The 23662-nt window shown below is 61.5% G+C and overlaps 4 protein-coding genes across 4 annotated transcripts; 2 read left to right on the top strand and 2 right to left on the bottom strand.

Annotated features, from left to right (window-relative positions):
- Positions 1 to 4380: 4380 nt before the first annotated feature.
- On the top strand, positions 4381 to 9743 carry BXZ73DRAFT_91620 (uncharacterized protein; the record flags this gene model as incomplete). The annotated part of the gene is made up of 18 exons (XM_048026043.1): positions 4381 to 4952; positions 4977 to 5280; positions 5411 to 5991; positions 6041 to 6110; positions 6141 to 6218; positions 6240 to 6265; positions 6290 to 6306; positions 6340 to 6479; positions 6504 to 6530; positions 6552 to 6664; positions 6695 to 7508; positions 7622 to 7839; positions 7860 to 8076; positions 8157 to 8690; positions 8804 to 8868; positions 9109 to 9136; positions 9175 to 9369; positions 9426 to 9743. The coding sequence occupies 18 exons, from the start codon at positions 4381 to 4383 to the stop codon at positions 9741 to 9743; spliced, it is 4317 nt and encodes a 1438-aa protein (XP_047875041.1).
- Positions 9744 to 9993: 250 nt separating this feature from the next.
- BXZ73DRAFT_79728 (uncharacterized protein) lies at positions 9994 to 13173 on the bottom strand (the record flags this gene model as incomplete). The annotated part of the gene is made up of 6 exons (XM_048023150.1): positions 9994 to 10264; positions 10321 to 10466; positions 10487 to 12497; positions 12588 to 12703; positions 12759 to 13112; positions 13150 to 13173. 6 exons carry the CDS (start codon positions 13171 to 13173, stop codon positions 9994 to 9996), a joined length of 2922 nt encoding a protein of 973 aa, XP_047875040.1.
- A 1825-nt stretch (positions 13174 to 14998) lies between these two features.
- On the top strand, positions 14999 to 18998 carry BXZ73DRAFT_104149 (uncharacterized protein; the record flags this gene model as incomplete). Its single annotated transcript, XM_048015804.1, has 11 exons — positions 14999 to 15290; positions 15351 to 15437; positions 15494 to 15691; positions 15751 to 15772; positions 15825 to 15963; positions 16023 to 16054; positions 16104 to 16172; positions 16229 to 16337; positions 16394 to 16435; positions 16486 to 16545; positions 16596 to 18998. 11 exons carry the CDS (start codon positions 14999 to 15001, stop codon positions 18996 to 18998), a joined length of 3453 nt encoding a protein of 1150 aa, XP_047875039.1.
- Positions 18999 to 20212: 1214 nt separating this feature from the next.
- Positions 20213 to 23642, bottom strand: BXZ73DRAFT_91618 (ATP-dependent protease La; the record flags this gene model as incomplete). The annotated part of the gene is made up of 9 exons (XM_048026042.1): positions 20213 to 20539; positions 20623 to 20799; positions 20865 to 21352; positions 21407 to 21524; positions 21575 to 21671; positions 21726 to 21932; positions 21990 to 22432; positions 22485 to 22897; positions 23063 to 23642. The coding sequence occupies 9 exons, from the start codon at positions 23640 to 23642 to the stop codon at positions 20213 to 20215; spliced, it is 2850 nt and encodes a 949-aa protein (XP_047875038.1).
- Between the last annotated feature and the right edge of the window lie 20 nt (positions 23643 to 23662).

Raw genomic sequence — 23662 nt, 5'->3', positions numbered from 1 at the left:
CTTGGGCCCTCACGCTCGCCGCCTCTCCTTCGCTCCCTCAGGCCACGCCCGGTCCACGGCTGCGTCGTCGCCCGCCCAGCCCAGCATGGCCCACGGCGACATCGCCTTCTTCGCCCGTCCCGCCTCCGCCGCCGTCAAGATCTCCGCCCCGCCCTCCGACGAGCCCGCCAGTCCCCGGCCGGCCAGGCAGGGTCAGTCCCCGCTGCTCCCTGCCCCGTCTGCCCTGCTCACCCCGCGCAGACACCCCGCAGCGCCAGTGCAGGAATATTCTCATTTACGGGTGCGTCGTTCTGCCCCCGCGATCTCCAGTGCTTGAACGCCATCGGGTAGATCTTGCAAGTTTCAAGACAAGGGCTGTACCTTCTACCATCCTCAGGTCAGTTTGCCTCCCCCACCCGCATGCCCTCGCTCATGCCGATCGACAGCTTGAGGAGCCTTATTTGCCGTATGTGCCTCCCGGCGGTTTCGCACCTCTCGCCTGACCGCCTTCCAGATCGCCCGAGTCTCCCACTCCCCAGCCCGCCCTTCCAGCCCAGGCGGTCAACGCCCCCATTTTCGTCCCCAAGGGTCCCACCCAGCCCACAAGCCCTTCTCTTTCCGCCGCCGCTCCTGCCTTTGTCCAGAAGCACCCGTCTTCTGTCTCCTCGTACGTTCCGCGATCTCCCTTCCCTTCGTGCTCCGGTTTTCCAACGTGTTCTCGCGCACATGCGCCCATCCTCTTGCTGAATCTCCCATCAGGGAGACCTCCTCCGACCCCTCCTCTTCTTCCTACCCTTTGGAGCAAGAGCAGGAACCACCGACCTCTCCCGAGCCCGAAGAATACGATCCTTACAACCCCTACGCGTATGCAGGTCATAACGGCCACCTCCAGGACGATGGCAGCCAGCTGGTAGGATCTCACTCCCTTATCCTCGTTGTCTGCATGCTTCTAAATGTTTCCGATCCTAGTCCGCGCACAACCCATACGATGTCCCCCACGACCACATGCTAGGCTATGAAGCCGGCATCGATCCATTCTATCCGACGCCCATGCCATACTCTCGTCAACCGGTACCTCATCCCCCTCCCGGTCTTCCCCCACAGCGTTGATCCCTCCCCATCCCAGCTTAATTATCATCTATACACCCTACCTCGCCCAGAAGCCCTCGCCCATCGCTACTTCATCTCCGATGACGTTCGGGAGGAACTTCAGAAGCGCTCCGAGACCTTGCACATCGCTGCCCCTCCTGGATCGAACCTTCCGGAGGATCTGCAAGGCTATCACTCTCTCGTGCCCCTCGAGACCGTCGTCCCGGAGCGTCGCAAGTTTGGCAGCTGGTATTCGATGGTCTACCGCGCAGCCAGCTCGAACGATGGTGTGACCTACGTCCTCCGTCGCATGGAAGGTACGCTTTCGAGAGGCTCGATTTTGCCTGGATCGCTCTCATTCCGCTTTGGATCAGGTTTCCGGCTTATGCAACAATCGGCCTTTTCGAGCATTGAAAGCTGGTCTCGCCTGCGACACCCCAACATCGTGTCGGTACACGAGGCATTTACCACTAGGGCATTCAACGACTCGTGTACGTATTCTTGGTCGCAATCAGGTTACCTTGCTAAGTTCCTTTTCAGCTTTGGTCGTTGTTTATGATGACCATCCCAATGCACAGACCCTATACGAGACCCACATGAAGCCAAAGGCGCCTCAGTTCCAGAACGGTCGCCTGCAAGCGCAGTCCAACCGGGTCCCGAGCGCACAATCTGGTCTTACGTCATACAGATAGGGAATGCCATCAAGGCCGTCCATGAAGCTGGTCTCGCCGTGCGTCTTATCGAAGCCACTAAGATCTTGGTCACTGGCAAAAACAGGTACTTCGCATCTGCACCTAATCTTCCGCGGCCGCTTACTCTTCCAAGGGTCCGCATCGGCTCTTGTGGTATTGTGGATGTATTAATGCATGACATGCACTCGGACCTCGCCATGCTGCAGCAAGAGGATCTCCAGATGTTCGGCGCTCTGATCTTCCAGTTGTGTTCTAGCAGTATGACAGCCATGAACAACCCCGGCAAGGCCGTCGAGAACTTGAGCCGCAACTATTCGGCCGACTTGAAGAGCATCGCTCTTTTCCTGATCTCCAAGCCATCACCACTCAAGACTGTCGGTCATCTGTTTGACATGATGGTAGTCGCCTCCTCACGGAACTGGACGAGTCACAGAAGTAAGGGTGTTGTCACTTTCGCCGTTTCCTCTTACTCATCTTCCCCTAGCGCGGTCGACCGTCTTGAGGGTGAGCTGATGAGCGAGCTCGAGAACGCCCGCCTGTCCGCCTCCTCTGCAAGTTCGGCTTCATCAACGAGCGCCCCGAGTATGCTCTCCCCCTACACCCCATTCTTGCCTGCCTATCCGCTCACCTGTTGCCCTCCACAGGCACAACCACGAAACGCGCTGGTCCGAAACCGGCGACCGGTACATCATCAAGCTCTTCCGCGACTACGTCTTCCACCAGGTCGACGAGCTCGGCCGGCCCGTCATCAACCTGACCCACGTGCTCTCGTGCCTCAACAAGCTCGACGCCGGCACGGACGAGCGTCTCATGCTCGTTCCCGCGACGAGCAGAGCTGCCTCGTCGTTTCCTACCGCGAGATCAAGGTCTGCGTCGAGTCCGCGTTCGGGGAGCTCACCCGCGGCTAGCGCTCCCGAGCTGTGCATACGACGGCGGCCCCCACGGGCGTGCCATGGAGGCGGAGGCGGAGGGCTAGGCTTCGCAGCGACTCCGCGTGCGCGCACCACGGAACCACTTTTGTATACGCAGAAAACATGTAGAACCGAAAAAGACGCGGAAAATATAGCAAAACTCGACCCGTACGGCGCTGGTGTGGTCCAACATGAGTGGTTTCGTTGGAGCTTTTCCCATCCCAACGACCCGTGCTAGGGGTGGTTTGTGGATGATAATATGTTACCCCATCATCATATTTGACGACTATATGCGGCGCACGGAGACATATTTTCCAGACAGCGCAGTCTAGGTGGAGTACCCGGAGGCGCCCGAAGAGACGCTCGTGCGAAAGCACCAACTTCTGAAGTAAAAGCATCTTTGCGCTGTATCCTCTTTCTCTCATCAACCGCCAATTCCCTCGACAACCCTATCGTATTCTTCAACGATCGTTTCCTGTGCCATGCCCGGAGTTCGCACCAAGGCAAGTATCCTCTATTGGTCGAGCGCTCCTTCAGACACCCACCCGAAGCGCATATACTCACTCTGTTGAGCAGCAACAAAGTGGCCCCGAGGAGAACGGGCACGTCGTCCTCCACACGCCGTTTGAATCACTAGTTTACCCGTTCACAACAGATTGATGGCAGCCGTTGCCGCACAGATGCAAGGTGAGCGCATACACCCAGCTCTGAGCGCTCTGCACGTCTGACGAACCTGGACACAGCCTCCTGGGACAAGAAGCGCAAGGAGAAGGAGACTAAGTTCCTCCGCGACGCCACGTCCGAGCTCGACAAATGCGTACGTCCGTCGCTGATGAGGTCCGGCTGGTTTTGTTCAACCCTCTTTGGCAGATTGCGAACCGGGTGGATGAGTACAAGGCCGCCATGGCCGAAGTGTGAGCTCTCAATGCGATCGAGGCGCGCCGAATGTCTAACATTGGTAACCTAGGAACGGTGTATATGAGACTTTGTCCGCGAATATGCCCAGGTGGAGGACACATACGTGAGTGTGGGTTGAGCTGCTGAAGCATCAGAAGAAGCTGGCGGTGAGTGGATATAGGCATATTCATCCAGTCGCGCTGATGTTGCGTGCAGACTATCTCAGAAGAGAAGCACAAGGCCTCGCGAGACAACGATGCAGAACGGGAGAAAGCCCAGCTGGAGGCATTGGCGACGGCGAAGAGGGCAATCAGAGGTGCGTGCGATCACCATTGTTTCTTGCATGGTCCTCATTCCGCGACAGAGTTAGGAGCCTTGGAGCGACTCTAGCCGAGGATCGTTGAGAAAGTTGCTTGTGGTCAAGCAAAAGGACACGTACATACCTTCGCGCCAGTTTTTGCCATTTGTATCTCGTTGTTAAAGCTTTTGGCTCAATGCGGCTGTATATTATGAAGTCCACAACTTTTGCGACTGTTTCTCCGAGAAGCAAGCGAAGAGTGGGAAAGCGAGCCCTGGGCGCTGGAGCGGGCCTGGGGCCGGAGCGCACCGCGGGCGCCATCCGTCGTCCTCTGCGTCCTCGCCACTATATGCCCCGTCCAGCCTCGCGGTCCTCGCCTGTCCTCCTGCCCGCCTAACGATCTTCTCGCGGGCACGCAGTCCTCCGCCCCCCGGCTCGCTCAAAAGATCCCGCACGACGTCAGTGCACGCCCTTCGCATCCGCCCACTCGCTCACCCGCCCAGCAGGACGCTGTATGCCTTCGCACAATGACGACGTCCAACGACCCGCACGGCAGCGCGCGAACACGAGCATCCTCTCCTTTGGCTGGCGTCGCGGCGGCCGCCCCGAGCCCTCTGTCTCCGCCCCCGCCCCGCCCCTCGTCTCGTCTCCCCTGCAGTGGGAAGACCTGATCCAAGCGCTCACTCCTCCCGCCGTCCCCTCCCTCAGCTACGCAAAATCGCTCGCGAGTGCCCTCGGAGCCCTCGGTACGCACTCTCCGCCTCCCCGTCTCTCCGTTCTCCAGCCCGTCCTCGCCACCCTCTGCGCCCCCGACTCTCCCCCCGCTCTACAAACGGCCGGTTACGACATCCTCGCCGCCTTCCTCGAATCGGGACCCACAATCGTCTCGACTGCCGATCGCCTCTCCTGCCTCGCTCTCTTCCACGACGCACCATGGCTCCAGGAGCTCTGGGACTCGCGCACCAAAGCGTTCAAGGCCCTCATCAAGTCCGCAGAGCAGACCATCGGGATGGAGTCCCAGATCCTCCGCATGCTCGAGAGCTGGACCGAGCGCGCGTTCGACGGTCTCGTGAGCACCAGCACCAGGTCCGATGCTGCGCACGAGGACAGGCTCGAACGGCAGCGCAGCGTAGAAACCCTGATCGCGCTCCTCAACGCCGTCGTACGCAAGCCCGAGCTCGTCGCGCGCCTCACGGACGAAGACACTATGGGCGTGCTCCAGCATTGGGAGCGCCTCCTCGACAAGGCGTTGGCCGTCCCCAGCGATTTGCGCTCTCGCCCTCCACTCCCCCTCCTTGAACCGCAGTCTTCCAAAACGATGACGCCGCCCAAACTCCCGATTGCCCACCGGCGACATCACTCTTCCACCTCCCTCCCGAAGCTCTCCTTGCTGAAGCACCCCGCGGACCTCATCGTCGAGGCCTACCTTATCTATCTCACCGAACGACTGATGCTCTTGCACACGCCTACCTCACGACCCTCTTACCTCTGCTCTTCCGCGCATGGCTTTCTACTCCACCCCCCTTCCTCGGCTCTCCCTCCAGCCGGCGCACTCCCACCAGAACAGCCTCGAGCAGCGCATATCCGTCGTCCTCGCAAAGCTGGTCGGCGGGCCCTACGCGTCCGCGTGCAAGCTCCTCATGAAGCGCCACTTCTTCCCCTCCTCCGAGGCCGGCTTCCCCGCCTCCGTTCAGACCTCGACGGGCGCGCTGCGCACTCTCCGCCTCTCGGTCCGCGGCGTGCTCGAGAGTCGGCTCGCGCGTGCGTACATCGAACACATGTCGTCGGTCGCCTACTCACCCGCCGGGCTCCCTGCGCACCTCGCAGTGGAACGCGGGCTGATGGAGCGCGCGTGGGCCAAGGACGAGACGTCCGCGTGGGAGCTCACCCGGTTCGCGAACGTGCTCTCGCGCGCGACGCGTGCGTGGATCTCGCAGATCCAGGAGGTCTATTCGACCGAGGTCGCGCCGCGCAAGGAGGACGTGTTGCTCGAGATCGCGGCGATTGTCAAGGACGTCATCCAGGCGATGGAGGAGCGCAGCGAGGGCGAAGAGGTCGACGACGAAGAGGTCGAGGCGGTGGGGCGCATCACGCGGGAGCTCGCCATATACGTCCGGTCGCAGAAGTGAGTGTTCAGGATCGGCTCGAGACTTCGTGGTTGACGCCCTTACCAGGACAGCGAACCGGGAGCTGGTGCCCATATCCATCCTTCGCCCAGAAGGCTCGTCGCCGTTTCTCACTGCCGTGGCCACGATCCTCTCCTCGGATCTCAAGATAACCCCGCTATTTCCTGTGCTACCCTCCATCATCCTTTCCGTCGGTGACCACCTACCCGATGCCGATCTATGCAATGTACTCGTTGTTATGGCCGAGCGCCAGAGCTTCTCGCCCACGTCTTTGTCCTGGCTTGACAACTGGAACAGTGTTTTGTCACTCTCAAGTCTGTTCATGCGATCACGGACCCGGACACGAGAACAGGCTATGGGCCATCTTCAATCCGTTTGGGAGTTTGTGAAGGACATCCCGGCATACCGGAAGCCGCTGGCGACTCTGGTCTTCGATGTGTGGAAGCGACACTCCGCGGACGAGCTGGAAGACTCCAGTGCGCTCGTCGTCTGGAACTTGTTCGCCGACGAGGCCGTCCTCCGCCTCGTCGAGAAACACGTAGACGACTCTAGCACGGAGGCGTGCGAAGCGGAACCTGGGTTCTGCGAGGACATCCTCAATTTCCTGCTCACACTGGCGCGCGAGGCGCGACAAGACGACGAAGATGACGCGGCGTCGATCATGACCGTTGAGTCTGCAGGGCCGTCTCCTCCGGTCTTCAGCCCCTCCACAGCGACGACCTCTCCGACCCTGTCGCGGATGACCACCGTTACCGACCACTCAACGCCATCACGAGAGAACCCGAACTCGTTCATGAACCTGATCTCCTCATTTACCACCGCCATGCCCTCACGCTCGACCTCCAAGCCTCGTCGCACCACAAACGAGATGCCCGCCCCTATCGAAATTTCCCCACCTCTCCCCTCAGATCCCTACACATCAACACCCCGTTCGGTGGGCGCTGTCATCGCCCTTGTCTCCGTGTTCACCCAGCTCGTGTTCACCCATCTCGCGCTGTCCCAGTGCAGCCTGAGGCACGCGAAGCGCGCCTTCCAGCACCTCGTGGAGCTCAGCAGCGGCGCCGGCTGCGTCCGCGCCCGGCTCGTCGTCCTCCAGTTCCTCATGCGCCTCCGTGTCGACCGCGACCACCGGCTCTACTTCGCGCTGGAAGAGTACGACAAGGACGGTCACGTTGCCTCTCTCGCCGCGCTCGTCGGCCGCGCGGAGCTCGGACAGGGCACCGTCGAAGACATGCTCAAGGACGACGACTTCCGGCGGCCGCAGGCGCGCGTACCTGGGGAGCGCGACGGGCGGCGGTCATCGCGGGGACGGGGCGGGCAGCCGCGCATGGACGGGAGCCGGAGCCGGTCGCGCGTCCCCGCGGTACGCGCGCTCGCGCCGACGCTCACCAAACCGAAGGCGCGCGAGCCGATGTGGGCGCTGCCGGAGGTGCTCTCGTTGTCCGTCGCGGCGTCGGACGTCGCGAGCGAGGGGATGATGTCGTACGACCCGGCGAGCCCCGGGCAGGGCGACAGCGTGCTGCAGTCATCGCTCTACCTCGCGAAGATCATCGAGCTCATCGAGACGGAGAAGGAGTGGGAGATCCTCTCGTACATCCTGTGCCACCTGCCACGCAACTCGCGAACAAGCACCTGTTCTGCGGCCCACGCTCGAAGAAGACCGTCTCGGGGCTTCTGGCGGTGCTCTGCACCGGACTCTCGGAGGGCACGCTCGGGCGGCAGATCGAACGGTGGCCAGAGGGCATCATCTCGCGCGACGCGCAGGGGCTCGCCTTCCACACGCTCACGGTGCTCATCAGCTACCAGCGCTGCTTTGAGAACGCACAGCCTTGCACCATCTCGTCGAGGTCCTCCTCCTCGGGCTCAGCGGGCAGCCATCGACGCAGAAGTGCTGCCTGCACGCACTCTCGCTGTGCGCGTTCGAGCTGCAGCCGTCGATGACCAAGTACCTCTCGCGCATCATGGAGAAGCTCTCGCAGATCATCTCGAACCCGGCCGTCGCGGTCCACATCATCGATTTCCTCGCCATCGTCGGCTCCCAGCGCGCGCTCTACGTCAACTTCAACGAGTCCGACTTCAAGATGGTCTTCGCCGTCGCGCTCAAATATCTCGAGCACCACAACCGGAACGACGGGTCGCTCTCACTCCCTGGGCGCTCTCTCAGCACGTCCGCATCATGTCCTACTACATCACCTACGAGTGGTTCCTCGCCGTCGACATGCCCGACCGCCACCGGCACGTCTCGTACATCGTCCGACAGCTCCTGCTCGCCAACGGCGGCAAGGGCGACGTCGACGCGGCGACCGAGGTCGCGTTCGACTGGCTCGCGCGCTACACGTACGCGAGCGCGGACCCGCGCCCGTCCACGTCGACGCTCGACAGCCTCGTCATGGATGAAAGCCTGCAGGCAGCACGCGCGGAGCCCGCCCTCGGCGAGAAAACGTGGATTCTAGGGAACTCGATCGTCACCATCCGCGCGCTCGCAAAGCGCGGCTGGATCGAGGTCCTCTCGCGGCGCCCGTCCGGGCTCACCAAGTTCCTTGTCCGGTCCGAGAACGTGCCGATGGTCCCGCTCGGCGACGTCGACCCGGACCTCGTCTCGCTCTCCGCGATGTTCATGATGGATCGGGAAGACGACGGGGACCCGGTGACGGCCGACGACTCGACGGAAGACCTCAACGGAAGCGTCCCCACCCTGGTGCGTACCTTTTTCCCTTCGCCCTCGGGATGCCGTTTGATGTCGTGGTATTCCGACAGAAGGACGTCACGGACGAACTGCGGCAAGTCGCCAACGGCGAACAACGTCGACAGCCCGACCCCATTACCGGCTACGTCTGGAGTCGCAGCGCGCCGTCCCAGAGGCGGAAAGAGGTCGCGTTGACCCGAGTTACTTGCGCTGCAGCTTCGCCATATCCAGACAGGCGACCATGGGCACCGGACACCTCATCAAGGACACGAACAAACTCAATACATTTTGAGGACGTTCGATAGGAAGCCGTTATCGACACCATAAAGTCGGCGTGATGTACGTGGCGCCCGGCCAGGAGGAGGAGGCCGAGATTCTATGCAACACGCATGGCTCCCCGCATACACGCGCTTCCTCGAGGCCTCGGCAGGCTCATCTACCTCCGCGGCCAAGTCGACGTCTATGACGGTGGGCTCGACCCGACGTGGACGGCGAGTACGCGTACGCATGGTGGGACGACATCGGCCAAATCCTCTTCCACACCGCGACGCTAATGCCGACGGGCGACGACCCGCGCGGGACGGCGAAGAAGGCGCACATCGGGAACGACCTGGTCCGGATCGTGTGGAACGACTCGGGAAAGCCGTACCGGTTCGACACGCTCAAGACGCAGTTCCAGTTCGTGAACGTCGTCATCGACCGCACTCGCGCGGCGCGATCGCCGCGTTCTCGGACTCGGTGCACGAGCACGAGTACTTCAAGGTCACCCTCCAGCGCGCGCCCGGCATGGTCGAGTTCACGCCGATCGGCGACTTCAAACTCATCTCGGCCGAGAACCTGCCGAAGCTCGTGCGCCAAGTCAGCCTGCTCTCCGACTGGTTCGTCTCCGTCTGGCAGGCGACCGGCATGAACACCCGCCAGGAGGAGGTCGTCACGAACTGGCGCGCCCGGCTCGACGACATCCGCCGCTTCCGGGACCAGGTCATCGCCGCGGAGCCCGTCCCCGAGCCCGAAGACACGCTCACGCAGCAACAGCGGTTACGAGACTTCACGACAGCTTACTGAGCGAGCACGGCGCCGACGACGAGACGGATGACATTCATGATATTCTTTTCCTCCGGTTGCTTCCTTCAGTCACGCTCCTTTGCATAGTACACATATGTATATCGTCCTGTTCATCACGCCCCGTTCTTCTCGCATTGTAGCATCCATGTTCTACCGCACGTCACCACCCTAGTCCGCCCATCCGGTCCAAGTAGTTGGATAGAAGCACAAACACTGTATTCCGTACACCACGTCGCAGTAATCCAAGCAGTCATGTAAGATCAATCACGTCTTCCGGCTCGTACACCTGTCGCGGCGGCCTGCGCACAGCCTCCATCGCGGCAGGCTGAGGGAGTGACGTGGAGGTGGTCTGCGTAGGTTTGAACTTAGCCTTCGCCCCAAGCAGAGGAGCCGACTTGGTCGGCCGCCGCTGAGGGGTAACAGGCCTTCGTCCTCTGAGCCGCTTGATATCGAGATGATAGACAAGTCTGCCGGGAACGGGCGGGCTTCGCCGCGAGGGGGCGGGCGGGAGGCCTGGAAACCTGTTTTCGCGCAGGTGGCGAGGGAGAGCGGGCCAGACCCTCTGCTTCTTCCTGACCTCTTGTTCCGCTTTCCGCGCGACACGCGCGCTCCCCGGAACATCCTTGACGGCTGTCGCGGCTTCATCGGCGACGGGGACGGCGCGCGGTCGGACTCGGACGACTCTTCTTCCTCTTCACACCGCAGCGCGTCCGCGACCTTCGCCTTCGCCGTGGGGGACGAACGCGGGACTTGTGCTTCTCAGACCGTCGCGGCGACTTTTGCAGCGCTTGTCGCGCGGCATCGGAGTCGTCCGACGCCGTGAGCGAGGTGCGGGTGCGGGTGCGGGGCGAGGACGAAGAGGACGAGGCCGTCGGGCCTCGGTTCGACGTGGCGTTCGTGGTGAAGGGGTTCTCGTCCTCGTCTTCGCTGTCATCTATGTCAAGGTCTTCTCCGAGCTTGTACTGCTCAAAGTCCATAGGGAAGGGTCGGTATGAATGTTCTGTGGATTTTGACGATAATGGGACACGCGACGACGATGACGAGCCTTGGGACGACGAGGCTGAAGGCAGGTTGTCGAGATAGCTGAGGAGATTCGAACCCGACATTGCAGAACCGGAACCGGAACTCGGCGCTGTGGATGAGACTGGAGGCTTCGCCGCCGCACGAGCTTTGGGCTTTGGTTTGCGTGGCCCCTCCATGTCTGCGGGCTCAGCCGGGAGGCGTTGAGAACTAGGCAGCTCGAAGTCCTTGAAGAGATCCGCTACCCTGGACGCAGTTGAAGTGGCGACTTTCGCGGAGTCACTCGTCGTTGTCACTTTCTTCGCTGCATAAAACTGGCTAATCTTGGATGAGTCCTCCTTCCCGGCCACCTTCCTCGTGTTCTCCTTCGCCGCTGTTGCCTCCTTGGTCGGTCTCCTCTTCGGCGCTGCTTTGCTAGGACTATCTATCTCAGCGTGCACCGTGACCGAAGAAGGTCTTGCTTTCGAAGGTGAAGGTCCCGCATCCGACTCGGACTCTTCTTCCTCTTCGGCCAGAGCCATTACGGAGGGTAACTTGCGCAAGGCGGCCTTGCTAGCTCCCTTCTCCTTCGTCGCCTCCTTCGCTTTGCCCTTGCCGGCTTTCTTGTCCGCCTTCTTCTGCCGCACGCCTTGAAACTCCTCTACTAGCTGTGGCTCGACTATGTCGACCATACACGCCGGCAGCCAGATCCGCACGTGGCTGTCTGGATCGGGCGGGGGCTTCTTCGTCCTCTTGCCCTTCTTGCCCCCGCCCTCGTCGTCGTCATCCTCGTCGTCCGACAGGTCTGGGGGAAGCGCGGTCCTCAGCCCCCGAATGCCCGCTTCGCAGAGCCGGACGAGCTGGGCAGGCGCGACCTCGAGGCGATACTCAAGCACGTCGTCCGTCGACGCATGTTGCCTTGACGAGTGGATCCTCACGATGAGCCGCTCCTCGTCTTCGTCTTCATCTTCGCTGTCTCCGCTGCGCTGCGGGCTGTCGAGCGCCATAGTCGAAAAGTGCTTCGCGATCATGCTCGAGGGCGTCCCTGGCGGCGCCCGCCTCTCCTTCCCGTCCTTCCTCGGCGTCGCCGGCACGGCCGCGGCCCTCTTCCGCTGCTCGCCCCTGTCGCGCAGAATCGCGGCGCGCCTCAGGATGCGGAGCACCGCGGACGGCCACAGCACCGTCCTGAACCGCTTCACGATCACCTCCCGCAGCCCCCACTCGAAGTACATCTCGCACAGGCCCGCGATGCGCCCCAGGTCCGGCTCCCGGTCCCAGTCCACGTTCGCGTTCCGGTGGCCCGCGCCCTTCTCCTCGCTCGTCGCCGGGCGCGCGTACGACAGCAGCACGTCCACGTCCGGGAAGTCCTCCCCGAGCGCCTTCGCGAGCGCCGGGCTCTTCCGCGGTAGGCACCCGCTCGCGTTCGCGCGCAGCTCTGCGCGCACCCCCGCGCGCCAGCCCACGAGGAAGTCCGCGAGCTCGTCGCGCGGGAGCGTGCGCGCGGCGTCGAGCAGGCGGTCGCCGAACCCTGCGCGCGCGAGCCCGTGCGCAGTCGCGACGCCGCAGCCGTGCAGGCCCGGGGAGTAGTCGCCCCCGCGGAGGACGCCGAAGAGGACGAGGCCGCCCTGGGTGAGGCCGATGTCGCGGTGCGCGAGGAGGTCCGCGGCGTGGTAGGTCATCACGTGGTTGCCGTCCTCGCGGCCGTCCGCGTTCTTGAGCGAGTGGCTCTTGTTCCCCGTCAGGGTCGTGCTCGGGCTGTGGAGGACGAGGGCGGGAGGAAGGCATGTGCGTCAGTGGCGGCGGCGGAAAGGGCTCGGAAGGGAAAGTGGTATGAGAGAGACTCACTTGCGGACGACGAGTTGGGCACCGAAGAGGAAGGTGTCGACGTCGTCGGAGAGAATGCCATCGATGACGCCAATGCGGTTCAAGTAGGCGAGTTCCGCCTCGGCTTCTCCTGGGGCCTGTTCAAACACCCAGTTGGTTAGATTGTTCCTCAGAGCCACCCGAGCCACTGACCATTCGCCACTCGAATCCGAACGCAGCGATGATCTCCTGCATGCCCTGGACCATCCAGTGGTTCTTGCCGCTGATACGTTTGCCTCTCTTTACTTCTGGACGCTTCGGACCGTCGAAGACAAACAAGGGCAAGAACGGCATGCTCATGAGGCGAGTGCATCTGAAAAAGAGCGTTCGAAGCTCGGGGTTCTCGCCTTCGCGGCCATAGGTGGCATGGTAAAACCAGATACTGGCGTCGATACCGACGCGGAAGCCGCGTTTTCCGTCGGGGTTCGCCTCAAACCCGTCCTTCACGGCGAGGTGGGTCAGAGAACGCGGTTTGCCTGCTGGGCGGAGAACCTGGTTTTGGATTAGCTGGAAGATCCATATGCCACGTCAAGAGATGACGCACATCCCAGAGACCTGCGACACCCATTGTAGTACAGGGCGTATGTGCGAAGGTGCTCCGGTAAGAGCTCAAGGTCGAAGTAAAGGCGACTGTTTCAGAGACGGAGAAAGAAAAGGTGCTGCTTGAACACACCCGTTGGCGTCTAAGTTCGTGTCGCGACGCGTCGAGTCACAATCACGTGCGCTCATTACGACTTCCCGCAGCGTTCCCATTGCAACGTAACGTTAACCATGAATAATCCCATTCGCCTCTCACGGTTCCGGCGAACTGGTTCACTTAATAAACCGGAGGACATTTCCCCCACTAAACACCATACAATCGCCACCTTGTTAAACGCACCATAGCGAATCGATACCTCGTCCGGAGCCGGCAGCGTAATGCTCATGAGCGCTTGAGCTTGGGCACATAGTGTCTGTCATTCTATGTAGAAGGTTAAGTTTAATAAATCTCGGGTAGATACGCGGCTTCAGAAGGTGGCAGAATCTAGAATACGTTCTGCTTGGATTCGAAAGGAGGATCTATTTCGAGAGCCTCGGTTGGCACGACAATATGGAAAGGCATCGAGCGATTTATGCCCAACCGCCACCTTGACATATATCCCGATTCCTGACGTTCATACTTGGCTCGACTATGGGGAGTCACGTGTGTATTCGGCCCGTGCTGCCGAGGTGAGAGAGAGAGAGAGAGAGCTCCGAGAACCTGTCGTCCGCCTGCTCGCATTGCCCGCTTATCTCGAGATGTTCTATACAGTGCCTTGGTAAGCGTGATACGGCATACGGTGAGCAGATGATGCGATCTACAGAGCTGGCGTGTGGCATGTGCGGGCGCGCATCATTGGAACACAGGAGGTCACCGTGGGCGAGCGAGCCGCAGCGACCGGTCAGAGCGTCCGAGGGGGCAAGTTAGGTGCGAGGAATTGTCACCGGAGAACCGGAGGCGGCGTGTGAGGTCGGGACTGTGTGCGACGACACGCCTTGGGAAGATGGGGCGGTGGCAGAGGACAGCCGGGCGGCATGTATGTGGGATTCTGTTGCAGGACGAGGCAGGAGGAGGCGCATCCATCATCGCTACGATTGGCAAGAGGTAGATCTAGATTCCACACATCACAAGCACATACCTGGACCACCACGCGCGGGAGGACATTGAGCGCACCAGAAAGTGTCCCGACCAATGCAGTTGAAACGCGGGAAGGGTTCACAGCCCAGAGCGCTCCGGACGGGAAGAAAGGGAAGGTCTGGGTAGACCAGTGGCGAAGGGCGGTGATGCTGCGTCCGGATGTCGAAGGAGGCGTACATGTGGGCGAGGGCGATGGATGATCAACGGATGGTCGGATCAGCGCACCATCTCCTCTGCGATGCGCGCGGGGCAATTGTGCTCCTGAACGGCCGAGGCCTGAGGCCTGAAGAGGGACGATGAGCTGGGGGCGGAGGGCGAGGATGGCTGCACCCACCGAGTCTATTTCCAAGCCTCCGCTCGGCTCACGCCCGTGCTGCGGCTTCACCCGCATGCCTGCTGCAGCGTGCGACGACGGCCACGGCCTCTTTGCGCATCGGGCGGGGAGACAATACTGGTGCATTGACCGTTGTATGCGCGGGGAGTGGCGCCAAGAATAGGCGAGGGTGGAGAGCGAGGCTCAGCGCTCAGCGCTCAGCTTGGACGAGCGTCCGCCGCGGCAGGCCAGGGCAGGCCAGGGGCAGGGCGTCCGACAGCTTGTTCCATAACCTGCTCCTCCTCCCCCACCGCCCTCTGCGCCGCTCGCCGACCACCTCAGAGTCCGTCGCCGTCCGCTGTCCGAGTGCCCCAGTCTGCTGGTCGGATCCGTCCCAGCCCAGACCCCCCGCGCCGTTCACTAATGGCAACCGCCTTCGCCCACTCCCCGCCCACCCCGGCTCAGTCCTCGCCCTTCCTCTCCCCTGGCTCCCCGCCACAGCAGCTCCGACGCCCCATCTCAAGACAGCGCTTCATCCAGGACTTCTCCCAATGTCTCTTCGAGTTCGTCATCCAGCTCCTCCCCACCACCGAGGAGATGGCCGTCAAGGAGGACGTCCGCAAGCTCCTCGAACGCCTCATCCGCACAATCGAGCCAGATAGCAGGCTGCTCTCCTTCGGCTCCTCCGCCAATGGCTTCAGCCTCAAGAACTCCGGTCCGCCCTCTTATTCCTCGCCATCGCATGCCCTCAGCTGATCCCCCGTGCCACCTCCAGACATGGATCTCTGTTGCCTTATTGATGCTGGAGAACGACTAAATGCGTCGGATCTTGTCACCATGGTCGGGGATCTACTTGAGCGAGGTCCGTATACTCTCTTTATCGTGGTCGATCCCCCGCTCATCGCGTTTACGATCCAGAAACCAAGTTCCATGTCAAGCCACTCCCCCATGCACGAATACCCATCGTCAAGCTCAATCTTGACCCTTCTCCCGCCCTACCCTTCGGCATCGCGTGCGACATTGGATTCGAGAACAGGCTGGCTCTGGAGAACACCAGATTGCTCATGTGCTACGCGTCTGTCGACCCCGCACGAGTCCGAACAATGGTCCTCTTCCGTACGCACCGTTCTTTACGTATTGTCAACCCGCGCCAAGCTCATGTCCTCTTACCGCAGTCAAAGTTTGGAGCAAGCGAAGGTACATCATCATCACCCGCACGGACCCAAACCCTTCACTGATGCCTCTTCAGAAAAATCAACTCGCCCTACAAAGGCACATTGTCGTCATACGGCTATGTGCTCCTTGTCATTTACTTCCTTGTACACGTCAAGAACCCACCTGTATTGCCTAACCTACAGCAAATGCCGCCATTGCGGCCTATCCCCGATGTCAGTTCACCGCCGAACCTGATCATGCCCCTTCCTTGAACTCATCTCGACTACTACAGGAGGAGTCTCATCTTAATGGGTATAATATTTGGTAAGTGCAACGCGATGCACCACCTCACATCCGATGCTGACTCTCGTAGGTTCTTCGACGACGTCGAGCTTCTGAGGCAACGATGGCAGTCTTCGAATGCTGACACTGTCGCCGACTTGTGCGTCCATTCATCTCTCGTGTTATCCATTGAGCTTCGCTTACAAGGAACTGTAGGTTGATTGACTTCTTCAAGTTCTATTCTCGTGACTTCACATACAACATGGGAGTGGCCTCAATTCGGGCTGGTTTGTTGAAGAAAGATGACAAAGGTTGGCTTAGCGAGGTGTGTTTGCGGGCTCAGACAAATATGTCCTTTCCCGGCTCATAGCGTTCGGACAGGACTACGGCACCGGTCGGGAGCGAAATCGCTTGTGCATCGAGGTAAGGTGGCATGTTCATGTTGTAGGGCACGGCTCACTCACTATCTGCAGGATCCGTTCGAGACGGATTTCAACGTTGCACGATGTGTAACCAAAGATGGCCTCTACACCGTGCGCAATTTCTCCTTATCGTCAGCTCCATCATCTGACATATCCTCTAGATCCGGGGAGAATTCATGCGAGCGTCAAGAATCCTACAGACCCGGCCTGAGAGGGCGATTCTCGCTCTTGCGCAACTGTGCGAAGAGCGCAAGGAGGAGACGCTTGGTCCACCTCCGCCTCCGCCTCAACCACGGTCAACACCGTCATCGTCGACGTTCACGTCAACACGATTGACCTCCATCCCTCCACAGACGCCATATACGGTCGGTAGCAGTCCGATGCGCCCAAACGGTGTCCCGGTACCCGCGCCCGAAGACATCGCCTCCCTGCGCAAGTCAGACGCACTGTCGCCGACGTCACCGGCCTTATCGTCTCCGAGTGACTCGCCGGGGCGTACAGCTGCCGTGGTGCCGAAGGATTCCACGCTACGCCTACCCATAGACAAACTTGACCACATGGCGCCGATACGGAGCAAATGGACAAGCCCTCCGCCACCAGATGCACCAGAGGAAGACCACTCGGCTTTCGAAGACCGCCTCGGCCAGGGCATCGCCCTCGCCACAATATCCACTGCACCACGACTGAGAGAGCGGTCATACGCCTCCTCTAACGCGAGCGAGACGCACACGGATGATGAACGCCAGTCGATAGCAGAGTCGGACGACGTGCGGTCAGTCAAATCTTACCTTGAGGAAGGTGCGGTACACTACAGCAGGGAGTTCCGTGAGCGCGAACGCCAGCTCGCAAACCTCCACGCGCAGCAAGCAGCTCTGCAACAACGGTTGCAGCAGCAGTACGGTATCGAGCCTTCAAGCCCTGGTATGAGCGCTGCTCCTGCCAACTCCAGGCTAGAGGGCGGAGTGGACGTCAAGATGATCTCGCGTCTGCGCGGACGACCAGCAGCACGGTCGGGCCAGCCATCCAACGGTCCCGTCCCACCGACGAACGGACGGTCGACACCCAGCGATCGGAGCGACGACTTTACCCCGCCACCACGGATAGATGCGCATACTCCGCGCCGGTCCATGTCCTTCCCCGTCCGCAACCTCAACCGCTTCTCGCTCCCCGCACAAGGGTTCCCGAACCCGCTTGCTCCCGCATATCACGCACACATGTCCCCCACACTCAGTAACGTCCCGCCCCGTTACGTCCTGTCTAACTCCGCCGAGGCGCAAGCACAGGCGCAAGCGCAAGCAGCGATCCAGGCGCAGACCCAGTCGAACGTCTACTATGAGGCGATGCCCCCACGCGAGCGAATGCTCCGCGCGATGGCTGCCTACAGCCCGCAAGTCCACTTCACGTCGCCTCAACCAACGTACGACCCGCTTTCACATATGTACGCCACTGGGTCGAGCATGAGCACAAGCCAAAGCCGGAGCGCGAGTCGAAGTCGGAGCAGGAGCAGGAGCAGGAGCCAGGAGAGGTCACCCATCACGATCCGCCGGGTAAGCGCGTCGGGCGCAGCTGAGGAGGTCATCGCGGGCCCGTCACGGCTGCCCGCCGACGCCCCCGTGTCTCCGCATCCTGATGCCGCTGCGCGCATGTACTCGCACCAACACTCGCACTCGAGCACGACGATCACCGCGCCGACGCCCCCCGCGCACGTGCACCACTTTTCTGTTGCGCTCCCGCCCATCGCCGCAATCCCGCCCACGTCCGGCGCGACGCTTGGCCCGCGCCACTCGCATGAGCACTCGCGTTCGCGCTCCCCACCTTTTCTGCCCGGCCAGCGCCATCCACCACATCCGTACGCCTTCCCACAGGCGTACGGCGGCCAGAGCCCGCGCATGGGTGCCGCGAACCTGCCCCCACGCCTACGCGCCGACCGTGAGCGCAGCTTCGGTGCCGTCAACGGCGTCCCCGCGAGCCCTTCGCCCAGAGCGCGCGCCGCTCCGCTGCCCCCAACCACCGCCGCCGCGCACGCCCACACGCACATTCCGCTCCCCGCATCCTCGCCAGCCTCGCTCCGGCCGGCGTCGCAGCACTCACACTCGTCCTCGGGCTCGGCCTCGCCGCCGACGTCGTGCGCAAGCCTCAGCCTCTCGCTTGGCTCGCAGTCGCAGTACGCGGGCTCGTCGTCCCCACTCTCGACCTCGCCACCGTCGCCCGCGCAGAGTGAGGCGGCCAAGGCCGGCGGCGGCGCCGAGCGCGCGATGCCGCTCCTCGACGGGCTCGCGCCCGCGTTTGGGCTCCAGCGGCTCGAGGAGGAGGTGCAGACACCAGACAAGGACGCGGCGACGCCGGTGCCGGTGTCGAGTGCGTCGTCGCCCTCAGCGGCGGTTGCCGTTTTGCCCGCCAAAGGCGGGGAGGTCTTGGATTCTGCACAAGTTGTGCCCGAGCTGCCTAGCCTGGAGGTCCCGGCACCGACACCAGCACCAGCATCCTCGCAACTCGCGGCAACACCTGAAGTGGTCGTATGTAGTGCCAAGCCTGCTGCTGGAGCCACGCAAGGAGCTTCATAGCTCGTGGTGCATACAGCAGTTACTGCCGTTCACGCTCCCCGCGCGTCCTCGCGAGCGCACCAAGGTGCGCGGGAGGCCCCGAGCCTGGTTCTGCAGCTAGCAATAGCCACACAAGGCGTACATATCACTTCCGTGTCATCCCGGAGTCTTGCATACGCCCGAAGCATCCAACGATGCCCTCTCTCTCCGTCTCACTCTCGTCGTCTCCCGTCTCATTCTCTCTCTCTCAACCAAACTCCGAATCAAGGCCAATAGTTTTCCGCCTTCGGTACATCCAAGTCTCCCGCGTCCAAGTGCTCCGCTGTCTCTCGCCGCTATATTCCCCCCACCAAGCAACCAAACGCCCGCCTACATTATCGCATTGTCGCCCTCGCATTCCGTCTACTCGAGTCCCACGTCGCCCCGTACGCGTCGAATATGCTATTCGCCACCGCTGCTCCCGCCTGCTGTTGCGCATCTGTACATACCACACGCCCGACTCCTTCCCTTCCCTCTCTCCCCCATCCCCATCCCCATCCCCGATCCCTCTCCTCCCCAATCGCCAACGCCCCTCCCCAGCCTCACGCTGCACTCATGCAGCGCTCCCCCACCCGCTACCCTACCCGACTGCATAATCCCCTCCCCGCATCCTCGAGCGAGCCGAGCGCCCCAGCCTTGAAGCTCGAGCCTGAACGCCACTCCACGCAGAGCCGAACGGGTGGTGCTGGCACACACTCCGAGCACTCGATGCCGTCGTCCCGTCCCCCGATCTGCACGCCCGCACGCCCCTCGACTCCCTCTTGGTACCACGCCCACGTCCCCGTCGCCGGCAGGCTGGTCGACTACCGCACCCACTCCCTTGACGCCCACGCTCCCCCACCGCAATCCGCTCCGCTCCGCACACGCCCTGCTCGGTAGGTAACTTGCACGCCGCAGCACGCCGTGTGTCCCCTGGCCCCCGACTGGCATACCGTGTACCTGTGTAGTATACCGTCTCGTATGCGCCCATGACAATGACATGCCGCTCACTACACTGCGTTTCACGCTCGTCTACGAGACCGGGGGTGCCGTTGCGTTCAGCACTGATGAGCCTACGGCCATTGGGTTGAGAGACTCCGAAACCAATCAATAGCGTGGATTGAGAGATTAAGGTAGGAACACAAACATTGCAGTCTACAATTACATCCGTAAGCCGAATCCAATAGCAAGCGATCTGTCCATCCACCCATCCAAGCTCACAGCCGGCTCTCGAGCCCGGCGACGACGACGTCGCGGCGCCAGGAGAGCACGCCCTTGCCGAACGCGGCCTCGAGCACGTCCTCCATCGAGCGCACGAAGACGATCTGGACCTCGGCGCGGACCTCGAGCGGGACGTCGTGCTCGACGTCCTTGCGGTTCGCCCAGGGGAGGATGAGCTTCGCGACCCCGGCGCGGTGCGCGCCGAGCACCTTCTCCTTGATCCCGCCCACGGGCCCGACGCGCCCGCGGAGCGTGACCTCGCCCGTCATCGCGACCGACGCGGGGACGGTCGCGCCCGTGAGGAGGGAGACGAACGCGCAGGTCTGTGGGGAACGCAGATGCCAGAAAGAAAAGGGAGCGAGACGGGTGAGACGAGAGCGGAGATAGAGGGGCAGATGGGACGCACCATCGCGATGCCCGCGGACGGGCCGTCCTTCTTGACCGCGCCGGAGGGGAGGTGGAGGTGGATGTCGATCGGGTCGGGCACCTTGAGCGGGTCCTGGGAGCGGAGCTTGGTGATGTACAGGTCGAACGCGTGGCTCTTGACCCAGCTCAGCGCGAGCTCGCCGCTCTCCTTGATGACCTGCGTTCGTGTGTATGGATGAGCTTCGCAGTCGAACGGCGTGCAACTTGCTGTGAAGCACTGACCTCGCCGAGACTGCCTGTGAGCTTCAGCTGGCCCGTGCCGGGCACCGCCGTCGTCTCGATGGGCAAGATCCCGCCCTCGCCCATGCCTGTAACGACGAGGCCATAAATGAGGCCGCGCCTCTCCTCCCGATGCATCTCCTCCTCGTCCCACCGTGCGATGCCGAGGATCTTCTCTAGCTCATGCTCCTCCACCAGCTTGCGGTACACCCTGCCCAACTTCTCCTGCGCCTCAGGCGCGGGCACTTGCGAGACGTCTGTGATCCCGGTGACGTCCGAGAACTCCGCCCATTCGACGGCCTTGTAGCGGACGACGGCGGAGATCGCGCGTTCGAGCGACCGCACGCCGGCTTCGCGGGTGTAATGCGTCGCGATGTGCAGGAGCGCAGAGTCGGTGAGGGTGACGTGCTCGGGGGTGAGGCCGTTGGCCTTGAGTTGCTTGGGCAGGAGGAACTTCCGTGCAATGTGGATCTTCTCGTCATATGTGTAGCCTAGAGTAACTCGTCATCCAGATGATCCTAGGATGTAGAAGCGGTGAGGCGTACCAGACAAGTGGACAATCTCGCAACGATCGAGCAGGGGCGAGGCCATCGTCTCAAGAGAATTCGACGTGCAAATAAATAGTACCTGACTGAGGTCGATGGGAACATTGATATAGTGATCCTGAAGGAGACCTTCAGTATCAACTCACATAATACATTCAATGAACCCACGTTAAACGAGTGATTCTGCTCGGGGTCGAGAACTTCGAGCAACGCTGCGGAAGGGTCACCATGGAAGTTGCTGTGGCCGACCTTGTCGATCTCGTCACTGTCATGTACCAAGTGAGTCGAGAACATGGTCAAATGGATGAGACTCGCTCACAGAAGAATCACAGGGTCTGGCCTGCCTGCCTTGCGCAATGCCTGCACAATGGATCCTGGCCCACTGGCAACATATGTACGTCTATGACCTCTGATCTCGGCCTCGTCACGAACACCACCCAGCGATATCCGCTGGAAAGGACGATCGAGGGCGCGAGCGATCGATTGTCCAAGTGACGTCTTTCCAGTACCGGGAGGGCCGACGAACCTGGATACAGCTGTTGAGTATTGCGTGCATACATCCCACGGTCGTAATGCAGACTACAGGAGGATGGGTCCCTTGACCGCCTTCGTTGCGGCGCCGCGGCTCTGGCTCGCGCCAGACGCCCGAGGCGCAAGTGGCGGCGAAGTCTTCACCGACTGCTTCTCTGTCACGCCTGTGGCATACCCATTCAGCGCCTGCTTAATGCGCTTGATGGCAAGCCAGTTGGAGTCACCTTCTGACCGCTGAGCCCCTTCGTTCGAACTCGCAGCAGAAGACATGGCCGAAGACGCCGCCAGTTCTTCCCGTTCGGCTTGGAGTTGTTTCAGACGGACGACGGCGAGATATTCAATGAGCCGCTTCTTGATCTTCTCCAGGCCGTAATGGTCGTCGTCGAGTTGCTTCCGTGCAGAGGTGAGGAAAGAACGGTCTCTCAGCTTGTCCGCGGAGGTGGAGGCCGCAAACGCAGCAGACGATGGCCACGGGATGGACGTAATCCACTCGAGCTGAGGTCTCACGTCAACAGCCGGGACAGTCGCGAGAAGGGGTGCGACTTACGTAGTTACGGATGACGCCATGCTCAACGCTCCCGGACGGGATGCGCTGTAACCGCTTCCACTCTCGCACGGCCATTTTGCGCTCGTCACTGTCCTTCGCCATGGCTTCGATCTTCGACTTGATCTCCGCCATATCGTCGGCCTCCGACTGCTCATTGTCGTCAAGCTCCGACGGCGTCTTGGGCGTCCGTGCCCCTGGGGCTTCGGAATTCTGTGACGAGCGGTTGAGGCTATTGAGCTCGCGCTGGATGGCGGCGAGCTGCTGCCTGAGGAAGAACTCCTTCTGCTGCTTCGAGAGGGACTCGTCGACGGATTGCGCAATCTTCTTCGTGACTTCGGAGATGGATGCCTGCTTGATGAACAGCTCTGTGGCGCGACGGAGACGTTGGTCAGGGCCAGCAGCGGCGAGGTAAGCTGGGGAGAGAACGCGTCAGAAATCCCGTGCGCTGCTACCATGACCAGACACGGGGTTCCATGTTCCAGGACTTTAGCGGGGGTAGCAACACAAACACCGGCCGGTGCTCGCGAATCTCGCATAGCAGGGTCGAAGTCAATGTGGAGTGAGAAGAGGGAACCCACCGAGTTTGTCGTCGTACTCGACCTTGTTGATGCCAGCGACGATGACGTCCGCCATCCATGGTGTCCTGTCATCTGAGACCTCCTCTATCATATGTGAGATCTTGAGATACACATCCCGACGGGATTGCTGGTTTGCGTCTTGTGCGATGTAGTCGAGGAGCTTGGAAGCCGCAGACCTGAAAGGACCAATGGCCTCGTGCGAGGGACAACCATCCTGGGTAGGGATATAGACGGCGAGCTCCAGGAGCTCGTTCGGCCCAACTCCGATGGGTGTGGGGTCGAGGTCCGGAAAGTGGATCCTCGAGAGGCCTTGGAGAGTGACATTGTAGAACCGTTGGGGACCTCTTGAAACGGGACGGACGACACGGACAACGCGAGCAAGAGTACCCCAGGAGTGGAGGGAGTTGGAGGTGGAGATGGGGACTGTGCCGACGGTGAGTTGTGGGGCGTCTGAGCGCTGGACGAGCTCGATGAGACGCGAGCCAGTGGCTTCGTCGAGAGCGACCTGGGTGCGGGCAGTAGGAAGAAGGACGAGAGGATAAGGGAGGGTGAGCACAGGCAGCAGGGCAGGGGCGACCATGGTCGTCGAGGGAGGGGGAG

The sequence above is a fragment of the Epithele typhae genome (genome assembly GCF_022376455.1).
Source record: "Epithele typhae strain CBS 203.58 chromosome Unknown BXZ73scaffold_48, whole genome shotgun sequence".
Lineage (NCBI taxonomy): Eukaryota > Fungi > Basidiomycota > Agaricomycetes > Polyporales > Epitheliaceae > Epithele > Epithele typhae.
The sequence above is the reverse complement of the archived record's forward strand: the minus strand, read 5'-3'. Positions and strand labels throughout refer to the sequence as shown.